Source organism: Fringilla coelebs (assembly GCF_963513975.1).
Source record: "Fringilla coelebs genome assembly, chromosome: 1".
NCBI lineage: Eukaryota > Metazoa > Chordata > Aves > Passeriformes > Fringillidae > Fringilla > Fringilla coelebs.
Genome location: NC_140028.1, coordinates 13001235 through 13025992, shown reverse-complemented (window position 1 = coordinate 13025992; position 24758 = coordinate 13001235). Strand labels below are relative to the sequence as shown.

General features: G+C 44.4%; 1 protein-coding gene across 2 annotated transcripts; it reads left to right on the top strand.

The window, feature by feature from the left end:
• The first annotated feature begins 35 nt into the window (after window positions 1-35).
• On the top strand, window positions 36-17114 carry NTAQ1 (N-terminal glutamine amidase 1). Of its 2 annotated transcripts, XM_084200944.1 has the most exons (7): window positions 36-312; window positions 490-589; window positions 1253-1303; window positions 3264-3412; window positions 3745-3869; window positions 12077-12211; window positions 16978-17114. In XM_084200944.1, exons 1-6 carry the CDS (start codon window positions 239-241, stop codon window positions 12208-12210), a joined length of 633 nt encoding a protein of 210 aa, XP_084057070.1. In that variant the 5' UTR covers window positions 36-238; the 3' UTR covers window position 12211; window positions 16978-17114. The 2 variants fall into 2 exon arrangements, with proteins under 2 accessions (XP_084057070.1, XP_084057069.1); XM_084200943.1 differs by lacking the exon at window positions 16978-17114 and having other exon boundaries at window positions 12077-12379.
• The last annotated feature ends 7644 nt before the right edge of the window (window positions 17115-24758 follow it).

The window sequence follows — 24758 nt, the reverse complement described above, 5'->3', positions numbered from 1 at the left end:
TTGGCGCCGAAAACTCGGAGCGCTGCGCCGGCGGCGCGGGGCGGGGCTGCCTCGAGGCCCCGCCTCGTCCTGTCCCGCCCGCCTGAGGGTACCTGCGGCTCTCGCCGCCGCTCCGGCCGAACCCGCGGAGTGCCCGCGCCGAGCCGGGATGGCCGCCCTTTCCTTGGGGACAGTGTAGCGGCTGCTCCCGCCGGGCCCAGCGCTTCCTGCGCCGCCCTTAGCCCCGTTCTGACCGGCCATGGCGCGGCCCGAGGCTGGTTATGAGGCGGCGGTGCCGCCCCGCCCCGCCTGCACCTACACCAGCTGCTACTGGTAAGGGAGAAGGCCGGGCGAGCCGCTGCCCCTCGTACGGCTGTGAGGCGCCGGGACCGCCGGAGGCACCGCGGGAGTAGCGCGGCTGAGGGCTGGTCACACTCCTGGGCTCGTCTCTCGTCACGGAAAATGAAGTTGGAGGAAAACAAAATAAATATCTGATTTTGTGTTTTGCAGCGAAGAAAATGTGTGGAAGCTTTGTGACTACATCAGGAGTCAGGATCGATACCCTTTAGAAGAATTTTATGCTGTTTTCATATCCAATGATAGGAGGATGGTGAGTCAATGGGATGTGATCAGCGACAGCTGTGGAAAGGCTCGGGCCTTCAGACCGCAGCCCAGTGTAGGTGAGAATGGTCCCAGCGATTTCGACCGCAGCCCAGTGTTGGGAAGCCAGCCTTTAGCCCAGCCTGTCGGTGAGACACCGTCCAAACCCGTCCTGTAGCTCACTTTGGCTCAGAGGTGTGCCAACCACACCACGTGAGATCTTTTAATTGTGCTCTGCATTTAGGACAGTGAAATGAGGCATGGTGTCCTGTGAGCTGTGGGAGTAACTCTGTCTGTAATCTGTCAATTTGGGAAAATAGTTGTCTTTATAAAATCATAGAACCATTAATAACCGTAAGGTTGGAGAAGACCTCTAAGACCATCAAATCCAACCGTTAACCTGACACCACTATGTTCACTACTAAACCATATCCTTAAGTCTTTTGATTGTTTCCAGGGATGGTGATTCCATCACGCTTCTTTTTAACGTGGCCCAGAATAGTATCTCCAATTTCATCCTCCTGAGACAAAAACTAGAAAAAACTTTCTTACTGCAGCACAGATGTAAGCTGTGGAAATTGATAGGTTAGCAAAGAACTAACCAGTTTACCTGAACTTAATCTGTATTAATCTGAAAGATATTATTCACTTCAGGTTCATTTATAACTTTCAGATTCCACTCTGGAAGCAGAAATCTGGACATGGAGATGAGCCTGTTGTCTGGGTAAGGCATTCATTACTCTCAGTAATTTTGAGTGTGTACCTCTGTAGCATAAAGGAACACTTTCTACTCTGAGGGTGATGGAGCACTGGAGCAGGTTGCCCAGAGAGGTTGTGGAATCTCCATCCTTGGAGATTTTTAGAAGCTATCCACAGTCCTGGACAGTTGGCTTTAGGAGAGTCTCATTGAGCAACAGATTGGAGCAGATGACCTTTTGAAGTCCCTTCTAACTGCACACACTACATAGTTTTGCATTCATATTTATAATTCTTTTACAATAGATTCATATATAGCCTAAATGTGGTGTTCCTTTGCACTGTCCCTCATAAATTAATAGCATAAATTAATAGCAGTAAAACCCATAGGTGACAAGTATTAATTATAGTGAGAATGCATAACAGATTTGTGAAAATTATCTGGATATTGAGGCTGCCAGCTCTGTAGTGTTGTAGGGAGATGACTGTATTTGTAAGAAGTAGATGAATGAATATATTTATGTAGGCCTGCCAGATGATAGAAGAGTGTAAGTTATATGTGTATTCAGGTGTCAGCAGTTAAACTGACCCATAAACAGTGGCTTTGAAGTGTCATTTGATCAGTTAACGTAGTTCAGTAATTGCTGCTGCAGAATTCCTTGGTATCATTATAGACTCCTTTCAGTTATCTGGCACAGAAAAAAGTATTTCCTATTTCTTGTGGCAATTTCTGTTTCTGAAATTCTGCAGAGTAATCTGCAAACTTGTGAAGATTTCTGAATCATTCTTCCAATCACTTTCTTCCAAAATATTTGTAGCTTTACAGTACCAAAAAAAAAAAAAAAAGAGTTTGGTTTGAAAAGGTATCCGAGTGCTGCAGAGAAACCTGAAAGGGGAATAGCAGAGTCAGGAAAGGCCATGGCAGAATGTGGATTCCTCATAAGAATTCATGGATTCAAAAGTCTTTTAACTTTGACATTTCAATGGATCATAGGCTGTATGAAGCTTGTAAACTAATTTTTCTTATACTCTCTAATAGGATTTTCTAAATAATGTTGAATACAGTTGTGTGTGTATATTGGTCTGGTGAAGTAGATTGCCCAAATCTTTTTCATTCAAATTTCTTTGGGGTTTTAATATTGAAAGTGTCAAAAGACAGTGCTCAACCCTTTTTGTGAGTGGATTCAATGTAAATTAAAGTTGTTAAGGGCTAATTTCAATTTAATTTTGGAAAACAGCAGTGCACATACCTGATATGTAATGTCAGTAATTGCAGTGTCATCAAATCTCCTCCTGTGTTTCTTACAAGGTAAGGAGTAAAACTGCATTGCATAACCCAAAAGTCTTGATAAAATAGTTGCCTTGAAAAAGTGTGATGTAGATATTTTTTCCCAGCTTCAAGAGCTGCTAGAGGAAATTGTCTCACTCCTGTGGTCCTCTTGATCTGAGCTGTTTGCTGGTTTTTCAGTGGTGTGCTGGTTTTTCAGGTGCTTCTGGCAGCTGAACACTCGACACTCAAATTCACAGACCGTGTTACTGCAACAGGTACAAAATCTCTTATTAGAAGAGATCACTAGGTAAATTTCATGTTAACCTATCAGTTTATCTCATGAGTTTATTTATGACTGAGTCTAATAAAAAATGCTTAACCAAACAATTTTGTGGTTTGGTGTGGAACATGAGAGAGATTATCTGCTTTCTTAGGAGTAGCGTACACTTTAGTTTGCTGTTTTGGCTTAAATCAAAGGAGGCTGCAAAGAAATGGGGAGAATAGCAAGGTTTCTGGAAGAGCAGACGGGCAAGATGGACATTAGGAAATCTCTCTCCTATTGCCAGAAATGCCACAGGCTTAATAGTCAAGGACAGCAAGCAGGCTTTAAAAAATGGATCTGAACTTATGCTTTTAGGAAGATCTTTTTTTTTTCCACTCTCTTTACCAGTTTCTTATTAATTGCTGTTGAACTAATGGCAATTCCCCTTCTTCCCAGGACTACCATGTTATTCTACTTCATCTTTCCAGTGGGGAGCAGAACTTCATTTATGATCTTGACACAGTACTGCCATTTCCCTGTCCTTTCGATGTGTACAGTGTGGAGGCCTTCAGGTTGGATGACAGCCTTCGTCCAGAGTTTCACAGGTAATGACATGAAATGTAAGACTATGGATGTTATTTCATGAAATCAAAGTTGAAGTTCTCTTTGTATATGCATAGTGACAGAGGTTTCTTTACTATACTCCAGTAAAATGAATGCAGTGTTACTTTTCTAAAGCTCTTTGCCTTAGTCATCAGAAGCCCTTTTCTTTCCTACGTTAGCTTTATGTTAACAACTCGGCCCAACATTGCTGGTTTGTGTACTTTAAAACATTAGTGCTCCTTGATGAGAGGAAAGTGCTCTCTGAGCACTTCTGAGTGATTAGTGCAGTATTGTGTACATGTATCTTTTTATACAGTTTTGCAATTTTTTTTAGGAAAATCAGAATGATTCGAGCAGATTTGTACTTGAAGACATTTGCTTCAGACAGATCTCACATGAAGGATGCCAATGGAAAATGGCAGAAACCTCCTCCTCCATACCCTTGCATTGAAACTGCAGGTGAGCTCCCAGAACTCCTGCCTGCTTACAGTGCTGAATGAAGTAGTCCAGGATGCACATAATTAACTTATGTAATATTTGTCCAGACAGCTTATTACTTCATATGGGAAAAAATAGAGCTATGAAGCATTTGGCACTCTTTTTTGAACACGCAGTCCAACATGCCTTCTGGCATTAACTGGTATCAAACATTAGTTACTGATATTCATAGACTGAGCAGAGAGTGAGAGGTAAGTAATACTGTTACAGCAGGGAACTGAAGCAGACAGGCCAAATAACTTGCTTAGGGATCACAAAATTTTTCACACAGTGATTATACCACACTCTAGCACACAGATCCTATTCTGGCAAAGTAGTGTTGCAGGAGAAAGTTTCACTCTGCTCAGTGTGGTGGGTTTGCCTGCATGAAATGTTTGAGGTTTCTGTACCAGGTGAATGGAACCCAGGATGTTTTAGGTCACTGGCAAGTTGGCAAGTTCTTCCCTAAGCTTTAAGCCTTGTGTAAATGATAGCCTAGCTGATAGACTCTGGGCCAGTCAGAGAGACGTAGATTTGCCGTCTATTCTGTAGAGCTGCTTAAAGCATTCTTATCACACAGCATTTCACCTTATTCTAATTATCTGTTTTGCAAGCTGAGTAACATTTGCCATGAGTGTTTGTTTGTTCTCTCATTTTCTTCCAAGGAAAGCATGGTGATGTTTTGCTTTGAAAGACTTTGAAAGAGTTTTCATGTTATTGCTCTGCATGTTTGTTTTTTTTGATTTTTAATAATGCAGTACTGCTAAGTGTTTATGTTAGAGAAGGATTAGAGAACCAAAGAAACATGGTTCTGTCTTTAGTTCCAAGTGGTTTTAAGCTGGGAAGTTAATTCTCAGTCTTTGCTTTGGCTTCTAAGGAAGCTTGGTGTTTCACATGAGAGTAGAAATGAATTATAAGAGTGAGCAGGAACAAAGATGTAGTCTTTGTTATGAGGCTCTAGGTGTTTTCTAGACAATCCGGGTTATGAAGCACCTTGAATTCTAACTCTTGGTTATTATTTTCAGCAGAGTTTTAGGCAAAGGTATTGTAGGGACTGTAGGATTCATGAACTACAGTGAATGGTTCACTGTTAGCTGGAGCCTTGTAGGTGCTGAGAACTTTTTTGTCTATGGAAACCTTGTTGTTTTGATAGCTGAGAGGTAATGAAAGTCTTAGGAATATAGATGAGGTCAGACCAGGGAAGCAAAAAATTCAAAAGAGTAAAAAACATTACTTGTGGGTAGTAAGCTACATAATGACTCAGTTGCAGATGTGTACATGTATCTCTACCTGGAGTGCATGACTCCATAGCTGCAAACCTTGTAATTCTCCCCTTGCCTGTTGTGTCTGGTTGAGCTTTACCTCACTGGTGAGCAGCAGCCACAGGCCTCAGTCAGCCTCAGATCCAGTGATGCTGGTAGATAGTGAAGGATATGTATCTCTTACTTCCTCTTATGCTTTCATTCTTTGCTCTGTACCTTGCCATGCTGAATGAAATGTCCATAGGTCATCCAGTCCAACATCTTCCCAAAACGGGTATTCCTCAGGGCTCTGTCCAGTCTGCTCTTGAACACCTCCAGAGATGGTGATTCCACCACTTTCTGGACAGTGTTCCAATGTTTGACTACTGTCATGGCAAGCAAGCAATTAATTAAAAAATCCTAGCATATAATCTGAATTTCAGATGTTCCAACTTGCATTTTTCATTTCTTGTCCTGCTGCCACGCTCCTCCAAGAAGACTCTGGCTCCATTGTCCTACCTCTGATCAGGTAGATGTAGGGAGTAATAATGTCTCCCCCTCATCTTTTCTTCCTAAGACTGAAGAGACCCAGTAATCTGAGACTCTCCTTGAATAAATGTTGTCCTGCACCAAACAACTTGATTTTCTTCTTCTGGGCCTACTCCAGTATGTCCATGTTCTGGGTTTTTTTGGGGTTTTTTTTGTGCTGAGGAGCTCCAAAAGGACACAGTATTGCAGCACTGTGCTGATGTGCTCTCATCTCCTGATCAGTTGACTGAAAGAAACTTGTTACTCTGCACGCACTGAAAGTGAAAAGTCATTCACTAGGGAGCTTCAAGGTCTGAGTCAGAACAGGACTAGATTGGCTCAGATCTAGGATGTCCAGTTCAAGTTTTGGTTCATTTAGTACCAGTTCCTCCAGCTTTACTTTGTCTTCCCTTTGTATTCACTGAGATACTTTGTAATGATGTGTGCTTCAATGTGCACAGTGCTGTGAGTCTGTGAGGAGTCTGGCTCCAGCTGTAATGTCTCAGCACAGTTTTATCAGGCATAAAGCTGCCTTATTTTTAACTTGATGTAAAACTGGGTGGCAGACCTTTTGTTATCATAAAAGAGCCTGGGGTGTTAATGTTCATGTCCGTGCCAAACTCCATTGCAGATAACTTTTTTCTCCCTGCAGTTTCACTTAGATAGAACATTCTGCTTTCCATGTTGGTTTGTGTTTGCATAAGATTAATTTACTTATATATTTCATATTATAGGTGACTGCAATATAATGGCTGACAGAACTGACCCCATATTGTTTTAATACCAATTTATTTGTGAGGCACATTTCTATCAGAGTAGGTTTGTTTTGTTTTTTGGATTTTTTTCCCTTTTCATTTAGAGTAGCCAAATTTCTAAGCTTTTGAGAAGATGCAAGGTTTTATATTCCTTCTGTTTTCTATATGTCTTCTTTGATGTTTGACTCTGCCTGGGTGCCAGGTGCCCACCAAAGCTGCTTAGTCACTCCCAACCACAGCTGTACAGAGGAGAGAAAATGCAATGAAAACTCATGAGTTGAGATAAGGATGGGGAGAGATTACTTACCAATTACTGTCATGGGCAAAACTGACTTGATTTAGGGAAATTAGTTGAATTTATTACCAATCAAAATCAGAGCAGGATAATGAGGAGCAAAACAAATCCTATAAACACCTTTCCTCCACCCCTCCCTCTTTACCAGTTTTAGCTTTATTCCCAATTATCTGCCTCCTCCCTCCCCCCTCAGCGGGGAATGGGGGTCACAGTCATCACAGGTTGTTTCTGCCACTGCTGCTCAGGGACAGGAGTCCTTCCCTTGCTCCAGTGTGGGCTCCTCTCATGCAGTTCTTCATGAACTTCTCCAGTGTGAGTCCATCCCATGGGCTGCAGATCTTCCTTAAGTGCTCCAGTGTGGCTCCCTTTCCACAGGGTGCAGTCCTTCAGGAGCAGGCTGTTCCTGCATGGATCCCCTACGGGGTCACAAATCCTGCCACCAACCCTGCTCCAGCCTGGGCTCCTCTCTCCACAGGTCTGCAGGTCCCTGCCAGCAGCCTGCTCCAGCATGGGCTTCCCATAGGGGTCACAGCCTCCTTTCAGGCATCTACCTGCTCCAGCCTGAGGCTCCTTCATGGGCTGCAGGGGCACAGCTGCCTCACCATGATCTTCACCATGGGCTGCAGGGGAATACCTGCTCTGGTGCCTGGAGCACCTCCTGCCCCTTATTCTCTTCACTGACTTTGGTGTCTGCAGAGTTGTTTCTCCCACATATTCTCACTCCTCCCTGGCCACAATTACTTCAGTGCAATGGCTTTTAAAAATTTCTTAAAGGAAGAGATGTTACAACAATCACTGGTGGGTTCAGCATTTGCCAGAGTTGAGTCCATCCTGGAGCTGGCTCGCACTGGCTGTGTTGGACAGGGGGGAAGCTTCTAGAGGAGCCAGCCCTACAATCCTCCCCTGCTACCAAAACCTTTTGGAATCGAATTGAGCCGTCTTGATCATTAGCAAATTTGGCATTTTTCTCCTACTAGTAACTCAAAGAGAATAAATCTTAAACTGTATTTGTCCTGCTCGTGGGGTTGCGAAATAAATAATCAAAAATAAGCTTACATGGAGTCATAAATTCCAGTCTATGCCTAAAAAAATTAAAGCTGGCACAAGGTGATTTTAAAAAACATTTTTCTAAAAGACAAACAACTCCAGTCCAACCAATAAAACAACAATAAAAAACAAACAAACAAACAAAAAAACCCAAAAAGCCTCTTAGACTCATCAGTATCTCATCAGAACTTACATGCTAGGCATTAGTCTCTTGGATCTGCTCTGCTCTAGCTGTTTCCCAGAGTTAGGCCTCTGTGTCTTTTACTGGCATTGCTCTGGCCTCTGTTCTGCTCTGCTGCCATGGATTGCAGGAGAGGCTGGCCAGGTTAACTGGCTGCACAGTGCTTTCTCACCCTGCCCTGTCCTCAAAGCTGCTCTGCTGGAATAAACATACCTGAGCTGCAGCACATTCCCCTGGTCCCACCTGTTTGTCAGTGACCTTTCTTTCCTGTTGAAAGAAAACAGGGTATTTTGTTCAAATAATAAAAAATGAGATTTGGTGAGTAGATTCATTATTCTAGAGCTGGTGAGCCCAACCTTTGGTTTTCTTTTAAATCTTCTTTTCACAAATTAATGAGGTCTGATTCTGTTTAGTTTATGACTTAGGATGAGATCAGGCCTCCTTACTGCAAGCCTGTGTAAAATGCAGCTTGCACAGTGCATTTCAAAATTACTCCAAACAGATAGTTGGGTGGCTTATGTGCAAGTGTTAGCAGCAGCTCTAACACTGAAAAGCACTGGTTTGAATTTCAGTTCTCCCAAGGTGTTCAGTAACACACTTACTGGATTGATTTGTAAAAGCTTGTTGTTCTTTTTACTATTAATAAAATCCCTGGTAGTCAATAATAATGGAGTTTTACTTGGGGTTTTTGTTAAATTTATTTTGAAGAGCATGAATAGGACAGCTGAGAAATTCTGGAGACACTGTGTATTAAACATACATGTGACAGGAAGTCTGTTAGACAGAGACCCAGCAGATGTCTGCAGTTGCTTTCTGTATCTCCTCTCTGAAGGGGCAGCAGGATCCTAGTGAAAGTAAAAAGGCACTGATAGGGATACAAATAGCTCCTATGCACTCCATGGGAACCTTCTGCTGTTCTCATTTGAGAATAAAACCCCAGTCTGTAAAGTTAGGTCCTTACTTCATAAGCTTTTGTGGAAGTAATAAGTCAGATAGATACAATAAAGACACAATTAAAAAGCATTTAAATTGTCAGAGTGGCTTGTTGAAGTTACACCACTTTCTGTAAAATATAATTTAAAGTGGTGAGCTGTGTTTTACGTTGGGATCAGCCAGGATGGTTTGCACAGTCAGTTATATCTCAGGGGTGGAGACAGCAGCCCCCCAGCTGAGAGTGGGAAGAGTTCCTCTGCCTTATCTCCCTGCTCAGACGAGGGAGGAGGATCTGAAGAGAGCTGTAAACACCTACACAAGTCTGTGAAGAGTCCAACTTTCTTCTGCTTGTCCCTGAGCTTTTAGGCATTAGCAGAACTGATCTTGGAGGGTTTGTTCCAGACTTCCCTGCTTCCAGCAGCCCTTGGGCAGCTGTTGTTACACCGAGTTAGTCCAAGGTCTGTGAGCCAAGCTGAGGCTTGGCTTAAACTCTGCTTTCTAACTACTGTTGGCAGAAGCCACAAGTATCGTGGCTAACAATGCCTGAGATAGTGAGTGGCCTTTTATTTCATCCATGCTTGGGGTAAAAGTGACAGACTTGATTTAAACAAAAATAAAGTAATGCAGGAATCCCAGAACGGGCCAGATAGGTCTCATTTGGGTGGGGGTGGGGTGTGTAACAAAGTTTGGTCAAAGAGGAAGATGAGCTCTAGGCATTGCACAAATGCAAGCTAGTGTAACAGTCACTGCACCTGAGGGGGACTGCAAGGGTAATGTAAATCTTAAAATAAAATAATTCTGCTACTATTGGTCTTGTAAAAATGTTGTAGGATACATACTCCGTGCTTTTGTGGAGAGATCATCTCCATCTTGGTTTGCCAGCTGTAGCGTCTGGGTATATCTTTTTAAAAGTCTGATGTTTGTCACGCTTACCTGCTTCGGGAAGAGGACTTTGTGGTATTCTCATGCATTTTTGCCGAGATGTTTCCTAACGCTGTAAGGTCTAACACGACATGCACGGCCTTCAGATACAGCCCAGGAGGAAAGAGCAGCATAGAGGGGCTGTTATTACAGGAATAAAACGGGAGAGGTCTCACTAAGTTTTTCCCTACGGATACCTCCCGTGCTGCTCCAGTGCCATCTACCGTCAGGTTCTTAGGCCATCGCTCTTCACAGGAATGGACTTGTTTGCTTTGGTAAAGCAATCTGCTACAATCCTTCCGAAGTTAGAAAAAAATTTCATTTCCTGCAGGCATTGTGGCAGCAACTTCCAAGTTGCGAACAGCAGTTGTGTTTGTAACTACTGGAACAATCTCCTTTGGACTGCTTTCCCATTCACAGAACAGTTTTATGAATTATTTTAGTATGCTTAATGCACATAAAGCAGAGAATTATCAATTATTTATTTAATCTTAACTTATATGAAGAATCGCATTAATTTTGAAAAAGCATCTGGGAGGAAAAGAGCAGTTTGAAACTGGAAAACAGACTTAACAGTCCACGAGCAAGCAAGAGCTGTTACCCACTACTAATTTGTTCTTGAGCTATGACAGTGAATTGCTGAGCTTGTGCTGTTTTAAATTCCCACACAGGCAGAAATGATCTCTGTTCTGCCAGACTCACTTCAGTAGGACCATGCTTGGCTGGACGTAAGGATTTTCCATATACAGAATTCAAACAGGTTAACAAGAAAAGATTTAGGGGTGAGATCTCTAAAGGGTGAGAGCTGGGATTAGGCAAATCACAAAGCTGTGCTGTAGAGTAGACCTGGTGCAAACAGAAGCCTTCAGGGGCTGGATTATGCCTGGTGCTCCTGGGTCTGGGGTTCCTGAATATCATCTTCCTTTCCTTGCTTACACTGTCCATATTGGTAAGCCTAGTTACACAAGCATTTTGCAGCTGAAGCAAATTCCATCCTTTGGATTTTATAACCTATTTATTAGTGCCGCCTCTTGTTTGATTCTTAATCCTTAAATGCACACATGAATCATCCCTGGTAAAGTAAATACTTAATATAGTGGAAGAGCTGTTAACAGTAAATCTGTAAAGTAAAACTGTAACAGTGGCTTTACCACTCTGTTCCTTAAACTCATTCTCAGCCAGTTTTCTTGTAATGGTCATTTAAAAAGATTATTTGTGCACATCATTGGTAAGAAGTCAAAACAACAAGCCCACAGATGTTTGTCATCAGAACTGAACCTCTGATCAGCATGGTTCTGAGTCAGCAAAGCTTGTACCAGGCCAGCTCCGGAAAAAGGATGTATAAGGCACCTAAATCCAAAACTGCACAGCAGCACTTTCTCAGTGAGCTCTCTGGGATCCACAAATGGGACAGAATGGTTTCTACCCCTCCTGCAGGGAACAGAGCAAATTAAATACGGGCAAAGAGCAGTCATGGTTATGTTTCTCTTGAATCCGTGTCAGTTAAACTTTTCCCCTGACTTAATTCTGTCATTCAGGATTCACAAAAAATAAGTATTTTCCCCCAGCCTAGTTTGTGCTCCTCTTCACCTGAACATCCCTCTAGGCTGGGGACTGGGTTAGGTCACACATCTCCTCCCTTCTGCATGTTCTGGCCCTGCAGTGGGCCCGTGTTCAGCAAGGAAAAAGTTCAGGGCTGGAGGGAAAACAAATACTGTAATCTGGAGAGTAACAAACTGCAGGTTTGCCAAGGGGTGAATCACTTCTGAGAGACAATGAGCAACTTGCAGTTCTGATTGCTGATGTGAGCCTGTTCCTCTGTGCTCAGTGCAAAAGTTGACTCCATTTACTTTGGTTCAGAACTTAAATGGGTGAATAATATCTCCTCTTTTGAGTCAACCCATTTGTGTGAATGCAGGAAGACTGCATTGCTCTTCCCTGTGTTGGTTGTTATTTGCCCTCCAGTTCTCTGACACTACTCTCAACCCTTCTAGGCTGCTGTTGTAGGGAAAAATCTTACCCACACATGCTAGTTTCTAGTGACTTACTGGATGCTTACTGATCCTGTAATGTGATTATTGCCTTGGGCAGAGAGGGGAATGGGGGCCAAAGCAAAGTTTCAGAGACTGGAAATAGATGTTTCTGTACCACTTTACAATTTGCAGAATCTTGCTGGAGTGAGCGGAACTGTTGAAGAGGGGTTTGGAATGTTTTCTTGAAAGATGTATACCTGTGCTACAGAACCTGCATCAGGAACTTAAATATTTCCCTTTTCTGGTCTTTCTTAGATTCCAGGATGAACTTGGATGATTTCATCAGTATGAATCCCGAAGTGGGATGGGGCTCAGTGTTCTCCCTTTCAGACTTTGTGCATCGATTTGGCAGTCAGACTGATTACAGCTATTCCTTGGAAGGACAGTAAAGTGAGCAAAGTTCCTCTGGTTCTGAATGGATGTGTTTTGTTTTGCTGCTCTTAGATTGTATTTATGGTTTACATTTCTGTACATGCAATAGATATTTGGAAAAATAGAACACCCAGACAGAAATATCATGAACTGAATAAAAACCTTTATTTTAATAATGTAAGGATGCACTTGGTTTTTAATGTCAAATCAAAGGCAGACATGCCACCATAGGCATATTGCTTTTCCAGCTACTGTGTTGAAACTGAATAGAGCTGCAAAAAAAGCTTTTGGAAAAATATATGCATAAAATACTGAATATTGTAGCCTAAATTGCTACATGTTGTCACATTTTAAAAGTGAGATATGGTTTTCTTCATGTTGTGATTGCTGTCAATTATATGTAAACAGACAGTGCATCTCAGTTTCCTGACTAGATTTACTGATTAGTCCTTATTTAGCAGAAGTGTAAAAGGAAAATTGATTTTGTAGTTCAGTTGTGAACTCCTATGCACTATGTAAAACCAGGTAAGTATCCAGGTTTCTGTGCTGTACCAGGGGAGAGTTAAGTCCTGCCATTTCAGTGACATGTTCTAGTGCTGACAGTTCCTAGCAGTAGTTGCTATTTTTGCTTCTCATGCTGGCTGTGCATTCTCACCTGCTCCCATCTTCTTGCACTTGGTGTTTGTTTGGCCTTGTGGTAATTTAGGGTAATTCTGAGAGAAAGCAGGAAGTTTTGTTGAGGTTTTTTTTTTCCTGCTTCTTGGTTCCTTGAGCTGGCCTGCCTTGAGGTCAGACAGCTGCTCCTGCTGGTGTAAGGGAATCAGCAGGGCCATATGGCTGGGGGGAAGGGAGTGAGAAAGCCTCCCCGTTCAGGGTTGTCTGCTGCTGAATATGCTTAGAGATGATACCAAGCTGCATCCCTGCAGGGCATCCCAGGAATGCCATCACACTGACTGAGGGTTTGGAACAGTCTCACACTTAGAAGAGTGCAATTCCTAAACATGGAATTGCAGAAACAGGCTAAAATGAGGTCTTTAATTCTCAGCTTTGGACCTGTTCTACTTTATACCCTAGCACATCATAGACTCACAGACTATGATGTGCTAGAAGAACACGGGTTAGAAGGGTCAGGCAGTCCCTGGTCCAACCTCCTGTTCAAATCAGCTCAGACCAGGCTGCTCAGGGCTTTAGCCAGTCAGGCCTTGGAAACCTACTGGGATTGAGACTACAATAAACATTTGTGATATATTTCATTCCTGTGAAGAAAAGCACAGTAAAGATTTTAAATATTAAGGGATCATTTTATTTGTAAGTAAAGAAAACTATCAAAACTTGTAAGAATCTTGTATGTGTTACCTAGGTTTATTGTTACATATGTAGTGTATTACTGTATCTCTCATTAGTTCTAGAGAATTGACTCAGCATGTTAACAGCAGAGACAGCCAATTGAACAACTGTGGGATTGATTCACTTCATCCAGACATCTCTGTCCTTATCATAAGGGCTGCTGAACATAGGAGCTTAAACTTTGTATTGCCAGATGCAGCACAGTTGGTTGCCTGTGCAGATAGGCTGCTACTACACATATTCCCTGAGTGCCAGCATGGACTGGTTAGAAGCCCAGTTGTTGGGACACTCCCCTCTGGAGTGGGACAGTTGATCTGCAGTTTCTGTCACTCTGAATCAGCATCACCAGAAGAAACTGCGATGGAACTCGGGATTTGTGATAAACTGGTGCGCGAACCCTCCGGAGAGGGGACAGCTGGATTTAACCAGATACTCCTGTGTAAAAGGTCTGATGTATCCATGTTTGGATGAAATGGCAGCTCTTGATGCTGATGTAGCAGGCACGCTCTGAGGGAATGAAGATGTTGGTACAGACTGGTTGTGAGTGATGTTAAGGCTGGCTGTGACAGTACAGGGCAGCAGCAGTTTGCCTGCTCAGCTCCCTGTAGCTGCCAGTGCACTGGGTTAGACACAGCAGAGGTGAGAATGCAAAGATCCACGTTTCAGATGAACGTTGTGTTAAGCACTTCTTACCCTTCAAGTGGTTGAGTCTCATAGATACAGAGTTCCTGTGCATTGCTCAACAGACCCTTTAAGTTGTTACAGAACATGAGGTTCTCATTCCTCCCTACTTGAGTATGTCATTTGATTTAACCTCAGCTGGTTTCCGGTGCATGAAATCTGTGACACACTCCCTTTAGTGGGGGTCAAGACACAAGAGTCAGCCTGGTTTAATCTAGTTTCAGCATCAAGGCTGTAAAGAAGAACAGTCACAACCATTATTCAGACTATGCAAGTTAAAAAAAAAACCCAACGTGAAGAGTTAGTCCTTTTCCTCTGTAATCATTTTGAACAGGTGCTTAATTTTACATGTAGCAGGCTGTGTGTTTGTGATTATAGCTTTTCTATAATTAACCATGGCTCTTGTAAAAAGTTGTCGTTCCAGAGGGATCAGTAGAAGCCAGAGAATTATTTAACTCAGTGCTGAGGATGGTGATAGTGTGGTGCTGTCTCTCTAGCCCATCAAGTCTGGGGTCATTTCATCACCTTTCAGGTGGGCATGGTATCAGAAGGAGAGAATTCAGGAATATATCAAGTGCTTATTTAGGGCCCAAAATATAAAGAAAAGCTTCACTGTAATTTTTCACTGTATCACTTCACTGTAATTATCAGAAACTAGCTCTTTTCTGGTGCTGATTAGTCCTAGTATCCCATCAGAGGGACTAAGTGACTTCCCTCCCCTCTTTGATCCTTTCTCCAGGTAACCCTAGTCCTTACTATTTTGTGGAACTTGCTGTGTTTAACCTCTGCTGTCAACCCATATTTGATGCATGAGGTGGCCCCACCAGTGTGGTTTCCCCACTGAACACCACAGTAAGTTGCAGACAAAAAAGCAGTTTGCTGAGAGCCACTTTACCATGTACCTGTAGAAGTACAAGCAAAGACCTTCCACTGTAAATCTGATGGTAAGGAGGCAACTTCATTGCCAGACATCACTAATTGTCAGCTCTGTGACCAGTGATGTATTTAAACAACTCAGATTCAAACAAGTTCCTACCACAGTGATAGGTACATATGTGGGGTACATTGTATGGCAGAGCACAACTGCTGCTCCTCAGGTGCAGCTCCAGTGCAACCACCCAGCTGAAGTGGTGCTGAGGGAGAGCCTCACTCCTTGATGCAGGGGAACTGGGCTCATGCCGCTGAGAGATAGGAAATAACAGGAAAGCATTGATGGCTGATTGTCTGGGGTGCACTGGCACAACAGGATCAGCCTGTGCTCACTAACACTCCATGCTCTCCGTAGCCCTTGAGGCTTTTAATCTTTGCTGTGTCCAGATGCTTTCCCACTGTGTCCAGGACAAAGATGTGCTGCTTATGCACTTTCAGTACAATGATATCCTAGTGCATCTTAGCTTGCCAATCCCTTTCAGCCTTCTTTACCTTGTCCTTTTCCATAGTGTTGTCTTTCTTTTGTCCAGTTATTACAGTTTTTATGAGCTTAGAACCCCTAAGTGGTGGCTTTTTGGACTAGGTGGTCCTTGAGTAAGGCATTGAAGAAAGCAAGGAGAAACCCTCCTGCTCTCAGGTCAATTACTCACAATCCTACTGTCTCCCAACTTCTGCATTCTGTTGATCGCTGGAAATTCTCCAAGCCTTTTATTTCTAGACATCATAGGGTGAGACTCTGATAGTCTTATACTGGGGGCATATCCCATGTCACAAGTGCTTCCTCCCATCTCCAGCAGGCAATTGCAGCAGTAAGCTGCAGCACAAGATGGAGCACCCACATCTCTCCTGCCTTTTTCTTTTCTTTTCTGCTGCTTTTTACCTAAGAATATAGCTTATTTGATAAACAACCTCTTTTATTCAGCTCTTTGTGGCTTTAGAAAAATATACACTTTTTTCTGGCACACATTTATTAGGTCAGTGCATTTTTGCAAACTTGTATGTGACCGGGTCTGTCTTGAGAAAATCCCATTTCTTGGTTGGCCAGCAGAGAGAGCAGTCAGCATTCAGTGGAGGTGCAGGTTGGGACATGGACAGAGGTGGTCCTCTGCACACTCAGCCCTGCCAGTTGTTACAGTTAGAAATGAGTCGTTCTGACATCATTGCAGAGGTGATTTGTATCTTGCAAGGTTGTAGCTGAAGGCTGAGGTATTGCCCTCAACTGCCTGAGCCTGTCACGTCAGTGCAAGCCCATCCTGCACACCAGGGGCTATATGGCAGCATTGTCACACCACGTACCAGTTTGGGGGATCTGGTCGGCAGATCCCCCAAATATATCTGGTCACGGTTCCTGCCAAAACAGGCCTGTGACACCTTAGGGTGTCAGACCAATTGGTTTGCTATCAGTTTATATTTAGATAACTGGGGATGCTGCAATCTGATCTGGGCAATTCAGGAAGCAAAGAGGCAATGAATTCGTATGAATCAAATTCCAAGATGAGAGCCTTGGTCAGGGCATTTTGATATATGTGGCCTCCTCTCCTCATACCCTCATTGTCCAGCCAGAGCCTCATGCAGGCTCTGAAGCACCATTGCTCTCCAAGCTTCTGCTGTAAAATGGCCATCTCTGGTTGGTCAGGTTTTCCTTGTTAGAATTCCTTTGATACAAATTTTCTCATTTTTCACATTTCTTTCCCCTACCTTTTTAGGAAATAAGGGTTGTAGACTAAATTACTTGAGAAAACTGTACCAAGGAGTAAGAATGAGGTGTGAAAATACCACCATGTCCCTTCAGTAATCCCAGTTACCTTGCACTGGGTGTCTTGCAGAACCATTACTGAGACACTGTCCCTGACCCAGGTGGTGGCTGTCCCCCACACCTGGCATGAGCCACACTGTGGAGGGAAGGACCTGCAGAGCATCACTTCATGTGTCACCCAGCAGAGCAGATGGCTCCAGGTTTGGTGAGCTTGCCCTCCTATGACACTTTGGATTCTCAGGCTTGGAGAATCTCATCTCCTCTCAAGGTGAAACCTGCCTGGACATCTGTCTCTCTTCAGGTAATTACCTTCTCAGAAATTTGAGGGAGAGAATGCTGGTGATTTTCTTCTGCCTTCTGGCTTCCTCCTTATGCAGGACTTGGCCCAGTTGAGGCCGAGGTTAATGGAGCACACCCGAGGAAGGAGTGTCTGGAGACATCTGCCCAGGTTTGTGCGCGTTTCCCTGTGGAGTTCACCTCTTCGTTTATGATCACGGAGTCAGAAGTGAAGCACTCTATACAAATGCAGCCTTTCAGCCAGTTAAATGCAGCTGCAGTAGTGGTTCTGGAAAATCTCTTCAGTTTGACCTAAGATAAACAAATATGGTTGTTTAAGTATCCTCAATGTTTCCTTATACTTACAGTAGGAAATACCTTGGATACTGAGGGCAGTTAAAACAAATCTTAGTTATCTAAGGCTTCTGGCAAGTCCCTGAGTTTCTGAGTGAGCTAAGCCACTTCCTAGGCATGAGGTGTACCAAGCTTCATTTTATAGTCATAAAAATAAGCATTAAGGACCTGGGCTGTGAACGGCCACTCACAATGTCCAAATGAAGTGACATTATTCACCTGATACTTGCGACGAATGTCTGCTTCCTGCTCTGGAAGATGAGCGGGATGTTTCCAGTGAGCTGGATTCCTGACATTATATTACTTAAAAGCAGGAAATGCTCATTTTGCTTGGTTCAGCATCATACCAGCCTTCCCATGCAAGGCTATATCTGGAACCCAAACACTGCAATAAGGCAGGAATCATTATATGTTATTTTTTTTCAAACAGCCTACACAGTAAGAAGATGGTAGTTATCTCAGCCTTCCCTTCTTTTTAGTATGCAATTGTGGTGGCGTGCTTCCCCCTGTCTCAGCTTGGCTGCTGAAATGGCAGCGCACCAGCTCCACGCTTGGAGCCATCCCGAGAAAATGTTCTGCTGTGGCTTTTAACCATTTAGCTGTAAAGCTCCCGCTGCTTCCACCATTCTAACTGCTGGGGTGAAGCAAGGCTTGCCAGTCCTTGTTTACAGTAAGTGTAATCAGTTCCACTATTTATACTGTACTCATCACAGAGCACTTTGCTGTATGAAATGGTCACAGTTATATTTATACCAGTACAAAAACAAAGTCGTCACAAATCGAGGCGGCGACATTCAGAGTAATTTTTCCTTGCTATGTGACGCTGTTTCTTCAGCAATTCAAACTTCTTTTGGGCAGAAAATAGGAAGAAAATACAGCCCACTGTAAGTCAGGAACCCAACAGTATTTATCTGCACTTGTGTTTTTGTCTTGCATGAAGGAAATGCAACTATTTAGTCAAGTAACCTCTACCAGTTGCTACCTCGGTACAAATATGCAGGGCTGCCAGCAAACTCCATGGAGCTGTCTTAGTACAGCTAAAAGCAGAGTTCAATCTGCTTTGCCAGAAGTACTAAAAATACCTTTTAATATGCTACGGTCTGTGTCTGGCCAGGAGTTGTTTTCAAATGCATTGTCCATGGAGTTCCCATAAAGTAAACAGAGATCGATACGCTCGGTCCTGAGATGCAAAATAACCAGTGCTGTGGGGTCCAGCTGTTCTCCTTGCTGGTGTCACCAGCAGGGTGCTCCCCCTGCCTTGCTCCCAGCAAGGGAGATTTGCAGTGCCCTGCCTGCCATATTTGTCTGAGATCCTTTCCAGGGTAGATTGTTTACTTGTCATTCTCATTTAACTTATTTGGTACTTATTAAATAAAACACCCCAGGTTAGGTGCTTTTGAGATCTGAAAGACTAAGTGAGGGACTTTGTTGCCAGCAAAGTTGCCACTCACGTTCCCTGCATCTCCTGCTTGCCAGCCTTTCCATGCTCCCATGGTGCATGGAGGTCAGGTCCATGCACAGAGACAAAGCTCCAGCCTCCTCTGAGCTGGTGCTGTGTGAGCAGGGGCACTCTTTCCAAGGCATAGAGCCTGATGAAATCTTTCTGCCAGTGTTCTCTGTGGCCCTACTGCCTTGAGCTGCTGTGGACATCCAGGGCTGTGGAATGGCTCAGCCTGGTCCTGGCCACATGGGTGCAGGTCCCCAGCCCTTGCCAGGGACCATGGGGTCCCCTCTGCTCACTGCCTGCAGGGGCAAGGCAGACAGTGGAGGTTGCAGGACACTTTCACCCCACTCATGATCATAGAATCATAGAATGCTTTGGGTTGGAAGGGACCTTAAGTCATCTAATTCCAACCCCCCTGCTGTGGGAGAGACACCTTCCACTAGACCAGGTTGCTCAGACCCCCATCCAATCTGGTAAGGATGCTTGCTTGGTTTACAGACATCTTCAGAAATGGGGATTATTTGTGGTCATTCAAAGAGTAAATGCCCTGGCTTAGCATGTGGAGTCCAAAAACAAATCACACATGGAGACTGCCCAGTGCTGAGGAGCTCTGAAGCCTGACACGTGACAGAAGTACACGTGTGGGGTGCAAAAGAGGTGTCACCATCTTCACTGACACTTGGTCTCATCTGAGCCGGCATTGTTGTGTCTCACAGTAAGGTCATCTGCCTGGCCTGCACAGTGGAAAAGAGCCTGCTCCCAAATACTGTTAGAACTGCTCCCTGCTGCTGCTTAATGCCATTGGGAGAGGATCCATGGACCTCCAGTGCTATGGCCGCTGGCATGGCTGGATTAGCAAATGGAAGCTTTGTTTTGAGTTTTCTGTAATAAAATACCATGCTGCTGGGGCACACAGTCTAGCTAGGGTTTCACTGCCCACTTAAGAAAATGAGGGCAAAGGGTGATTAAATATTAAGTGGGATGCAGGATCTCAGTGCATGCAGTTCATGTGGTAATCTGAGGATGGGCTGAGGTAAATGTGCCTTCCTAGATGCCTGAGAGGGCACTACAGCAACCCATCCTGGCCAGCAAGAGGAGCTTTGGGGTTTCTCCATCAGTCTTCAGTGCCAGGAGACCTCAGGAGTGAGATGGAGAGACACCAAAGTGAGGATCCTTGGAATACCTGTATCCTCTTCTATTTAGCTTTCCACCTCTTCTGTAAATCAAACACCATTTCTGGCAGCAGTAGACTGTCAAGCAGGCTACACTGACATCAAGCAGAAGATGCTAATGAAAAAAAAACAGAAAAGACATTAGTGATCAATGCAGAAACTCCCACCCCCCACCCCAGGATGAGCTGTGCTCTAAAGCCTCTCCTTCAAGCAAAGCTGCTGCTGACAGGAAAGTTATTGACCTTCCTTACGCTGCAGAGCAGGACTTCTGAAAGGCAGCTTTTACTCTGTGTGTCCATCTGCATGCACGTGCCCCTGGGCCTCCCCAGGGATACAGAGGTACAGACAGCTCCTTCCACAGCAGCTCATTTAGGCTGCTGGCTCCTGAGCTTACTTTGGCATTAGCAATGGGCAACATTGAATTATTTCCTCAACACTCCCCTTAGCAGCTGGCTCTTCTTGAGGAGGATCCACACCTCGGCTGCTGCTGCCTGGTCAGGTGCAAATGCTGCAAGGCCTCCTGCTCCACTCCCTCCCTCCCTGGCACAAGCCTGGGCAAGTAAATCTGGATAAATGGAGGCTCTTTCCTTTCTGAGACCCTTAGGCCAACATTCTACAGCTCTTCTAGCGAGTTTAACTTCCATAATCCCCCTTATCCCACACCCCCTTGGAAACACTTAAAGATGTTTTTTTCTGATATAAGCTGTGCCAAAGCTGGGTTCCTCTATGAAGACAAACTAGCAGTGGAAACATTGACAGCTATACAGGGAAATATTGTATTGCTTAAAGAACTTTATTTAGATTGCTCCATTGCGGGGACAGTTGTTTGTTGGTTGGGTTGGTATTTTTTTTTCCACTTTGGACAGTGCTAAAGACGCCATAAAATTAACTACACTATTATTCCAGTGATTTGTACACAGCACGTTTATGTGCTTTCAAAATTAAAAGGAATCATGATAAAACTAAGCAAATAAATAGCCTGGAGAGGGCTAATCCCTTTCCTCCACGCTCTCAGCAGCCACCAAAGGCAGAGGATCCCAGGAGGGCAGGAATGGCAGCGCTCGGGCTGAGCGGCACGGAGGAACCTTGGGAAGGCTTTGTTGCTCTGCTGTAGGGATATTCATGTTCCTGGCCAGCTGACAGCATGTCAGCGAACGTAAACATTTGGCTCCAGCAAAGCGATGGACGAGGGAGGCAAAGCTGTGCACACGATGAGAAGGGTCCCTGCGGCAGGTCCGGCTGGCCACGGCCCGCAGCGCCCGCGGGGAGAAGCGGGCACGGGCAGGGGCACAGGGAGATGCCGTCCGGCAGGGACAGCACTTCTGCACGGGCAGGGGCACAGGGAGATGCCACCAAGGGAGGGACAGCGCTTCTGCACGGGCAGGGCACAGGGGGATGCCACCAAGGGAGGGACAGCGCTTCTGCAGCGGAGCGGGCACTTGCTCGATGCTTCTGCAGCCTCCCGGGCTCCCGGGAGGGTTAAGAAACCACTGGGGGTACATGAGGGGGCCGGGAAAGCGCCCAGAGCATCTGGAAGATGCTGGCAGCACCGATCTTGACCGCGGTGTGTTTTGCATCAGAACAGCGGCCAATTTGCAGGGAATGGGGACAATAAGGGGGTAAAGAGCACCCCCGGCTGTTCGGCTGTTCGCACTGGTTCAGCCTTAATTCATGCTCTGGGTTCATTACAGCAATTTTTTAAAGCCGTACCCTGTTCATGCTCAGCCACAGCAATATCCCTGTGCTGCTGCTTGGGGCCAGTGAGCCTTTGGGCTCTTACTTTCCTCAAGGGCCAAGCGAGAGAATTTTGCAGTTTTTCAGTGTCTAATCCAAAAGAAGAAAAAATAACTTTGTAAATATTTTAAAAATACCGTGAGGCCTTGGGCAGCCTGAGGAGAAGGGGTGCAAGGTGCTGTTATGCCCAGGGGTGTTCAGAGCTCTCTGCCTGGCTCAGGGTGTGCAGGATGTTGTGTAGTGGCTGCTCTCTTGCAGCTGCCGCCCGTGCTGGTGCATGTGTGTGAAATGGGCTAACTTGGCTTTTCCTTCTTCTGAATGTTCAGCATAAGCAGGGAATAATAAAATGCAATTTTTCCACAGGGACCAGAGGAAACAAATTACTGCCTGGGTAGCTGAGGACAGAGTCTGGCACATTATTTTCTGTGAAATAATTCCCATGAGGCCCTGTGGAAACCCAGCTTTTTTTTTTTTTCTTCTCATTTTTCTACTTCCTTAAACTTTCCAAAATACTCTGCTGTAACATATTTTCCTCAGTCACATGTGTTAGTGAGGAGAGAAAAGGTTAAATTCTCCTTTCGTACTATAATGTAATTCATTTCCTGTTTTTCACAACTGTCTAGACACAGATCTAACGAGCATTAACCCTGAATCCCACCATTGGGTTAAAAATAGAGGCTTTAAATATAAAAAGGGTGTGGTAAAAGTAAGATTGTAGGTTTCTACCTACCACCAAGAGACAGTGCTTTTGAATGAGAACCATTTAATTAGCTGTAAGTAACAAAAAAAATTACTTCAGTTTCAGAGGTTTAAAAAGGCTCCTGGTTGCTTTATATATACCAGCAGTAACACAGGCCCTGCTGAGTTGTGGCATGGACAGGTTGATTCCCCCTCAGGAGTTATATTTGTCTGGATTTACACCTCCAGCTATATTAAAAAAAGAAAGAATAAATTCCACTTCAGTCGGAGAGCTATAAAAAGATTGGGAGAAAGTAAATTAAGAGAGGACCAGTGTTGAAAACCTTGGTCAGCTTCTGGTGGGAGACCCACAGACAAAATGTGCCCCAAACTCCAGGGGAAAAAGTGATGGCCATGGTACCACGAGACAGCTGGTGCTGGGAAGGCAAGGCCACAGAGTGCAGGGTGCCAGCCTGGCACAGCACTGCAATGCCTGCAGCCATGAGCAGAGCCAGAGGGGCTCCATCAGCTCGGGCTGGAGGCTGGCCCCAGGCTGAGCCAGGCAATTGCCCCCCGTGGGTGTGCAGCCTCCTCTGACACTTCCCACCAGCTGGGCTGCCACACTGGAGTGGGAGGAAGGAGAGAAAGAGGTTTCTGGCTTGGAACATGAGCTAAATCCCTCACAAAAGTGAGTTTTGCTTGTGGAGGGGAACCAAGAAAAAACAACACTGTAGCCCACCCCAGCTTGGCACAGGGTGCAGACAGGGAGTGAGGCAGCTTCTTGGCTGACAGTTTATTACACACACCTTTCACATCAAAGATTACCCACAGAGACATCATGTTTTATGAACTTCAAGAATAAAAATAAATGCTCCTAAGAATTAGCTTAACTCAATGCTTAAAAACCCTGCTAAAGTAAGTCAAAATTCCCGGTGTGTTGTGACAAGGAGGAACTTGCATTTCCTGCACTGCCTGCGTTTCTCTGTCTACAAACACAAATCCCGTGGGGTGGTTTGTGTGTTTATCCTGTGAAGTTGGGAGTGGGTGTCTTTCCTGTCCCACCACCCACCTCCAGCCACTGCATGAAAACAGCAGAACCATCAGGAGCTCTGGACTGGACCTGGCACCTCAGCTGCAAACCTGTGTGTGCTGCTGTCCGTATTCAAGGTGTGTTCTGACCAGAACTGAAATTACCCAAGGAAAACATATTAAAAAGACATTTGCTTGTTTTCAACTAAAAAATGCAGTATACCGTGCATCAAGAATGGTGAGGAGTGAACTGGAGTCCTTCCAGCTTAGGGAAGGCCTTTGAACCCACATGAGTTATTTATAGAGACTTTTAGAAAACAGCTCTTTCCAATTTCTGCAATTTTGATCACAGGAACAGCTCAGGTTTTGTCAAAAATAAAGCAATCCATTATATGGCTCACTGGGGTTCCCCTCTGTAAAGCAGAGAAGCAGAAATGAGGATTAGGGAAGGGGGGGCAAAGCAGAGTCACAATTTTAATATTCATTGTGTAAGAGGTTTTCAAAATGTTTTTTGGCCAAACTGTACTTCTTTTATTAGGCTCTAAGACAGTGAGGGCACTCCAAGGAAGTGTACAGGATGACTTGCTACCATTGATCAAGGCAGGCCCTCATCCATGTTTCAGGATGCCTCTCCCTCTATCCCTGACTGCACTTAAAAGGGTGGAGGTGGTAGCAGCAATAACATTAAAATGGGGCCCAACATACTCCTAAAAAGGTCCACTATTCCCCTTTAAGGATTTAGTCTTTGCACATTTAGTCTATTAAAATAAGTAGAGCTTGCTATTGAAAATTTTTTTGAATAAGAAATATGTCTTAACAACAGCTTTCTCTTGTTTAAAAGGCTTTGTGATCCTGTTCCTTACTGTGTTTCCAGAGACTTGTGTCTGGGGGGGGCAACCCTCTAACTGCAGATCCGAGCCACAGCATAACTACAGAGACTTAGGAAACCACTCAAACATACCTTATATGACAGTGCAAATGAGACTGAAAACAAAACATCTGCATTTTGTGCTTATTTCCATAGCTGGCATAGCTTTCACAAGACAATTAATCCTGTTTTATCATGATAACTTCTGTTCCAACCAGAGGCACATTTCATTCGCCTTCTCAACTGCTTTCCCCCAGTTTATTAGGAATCATTTCAGTGGGCTCCTACTCACATTC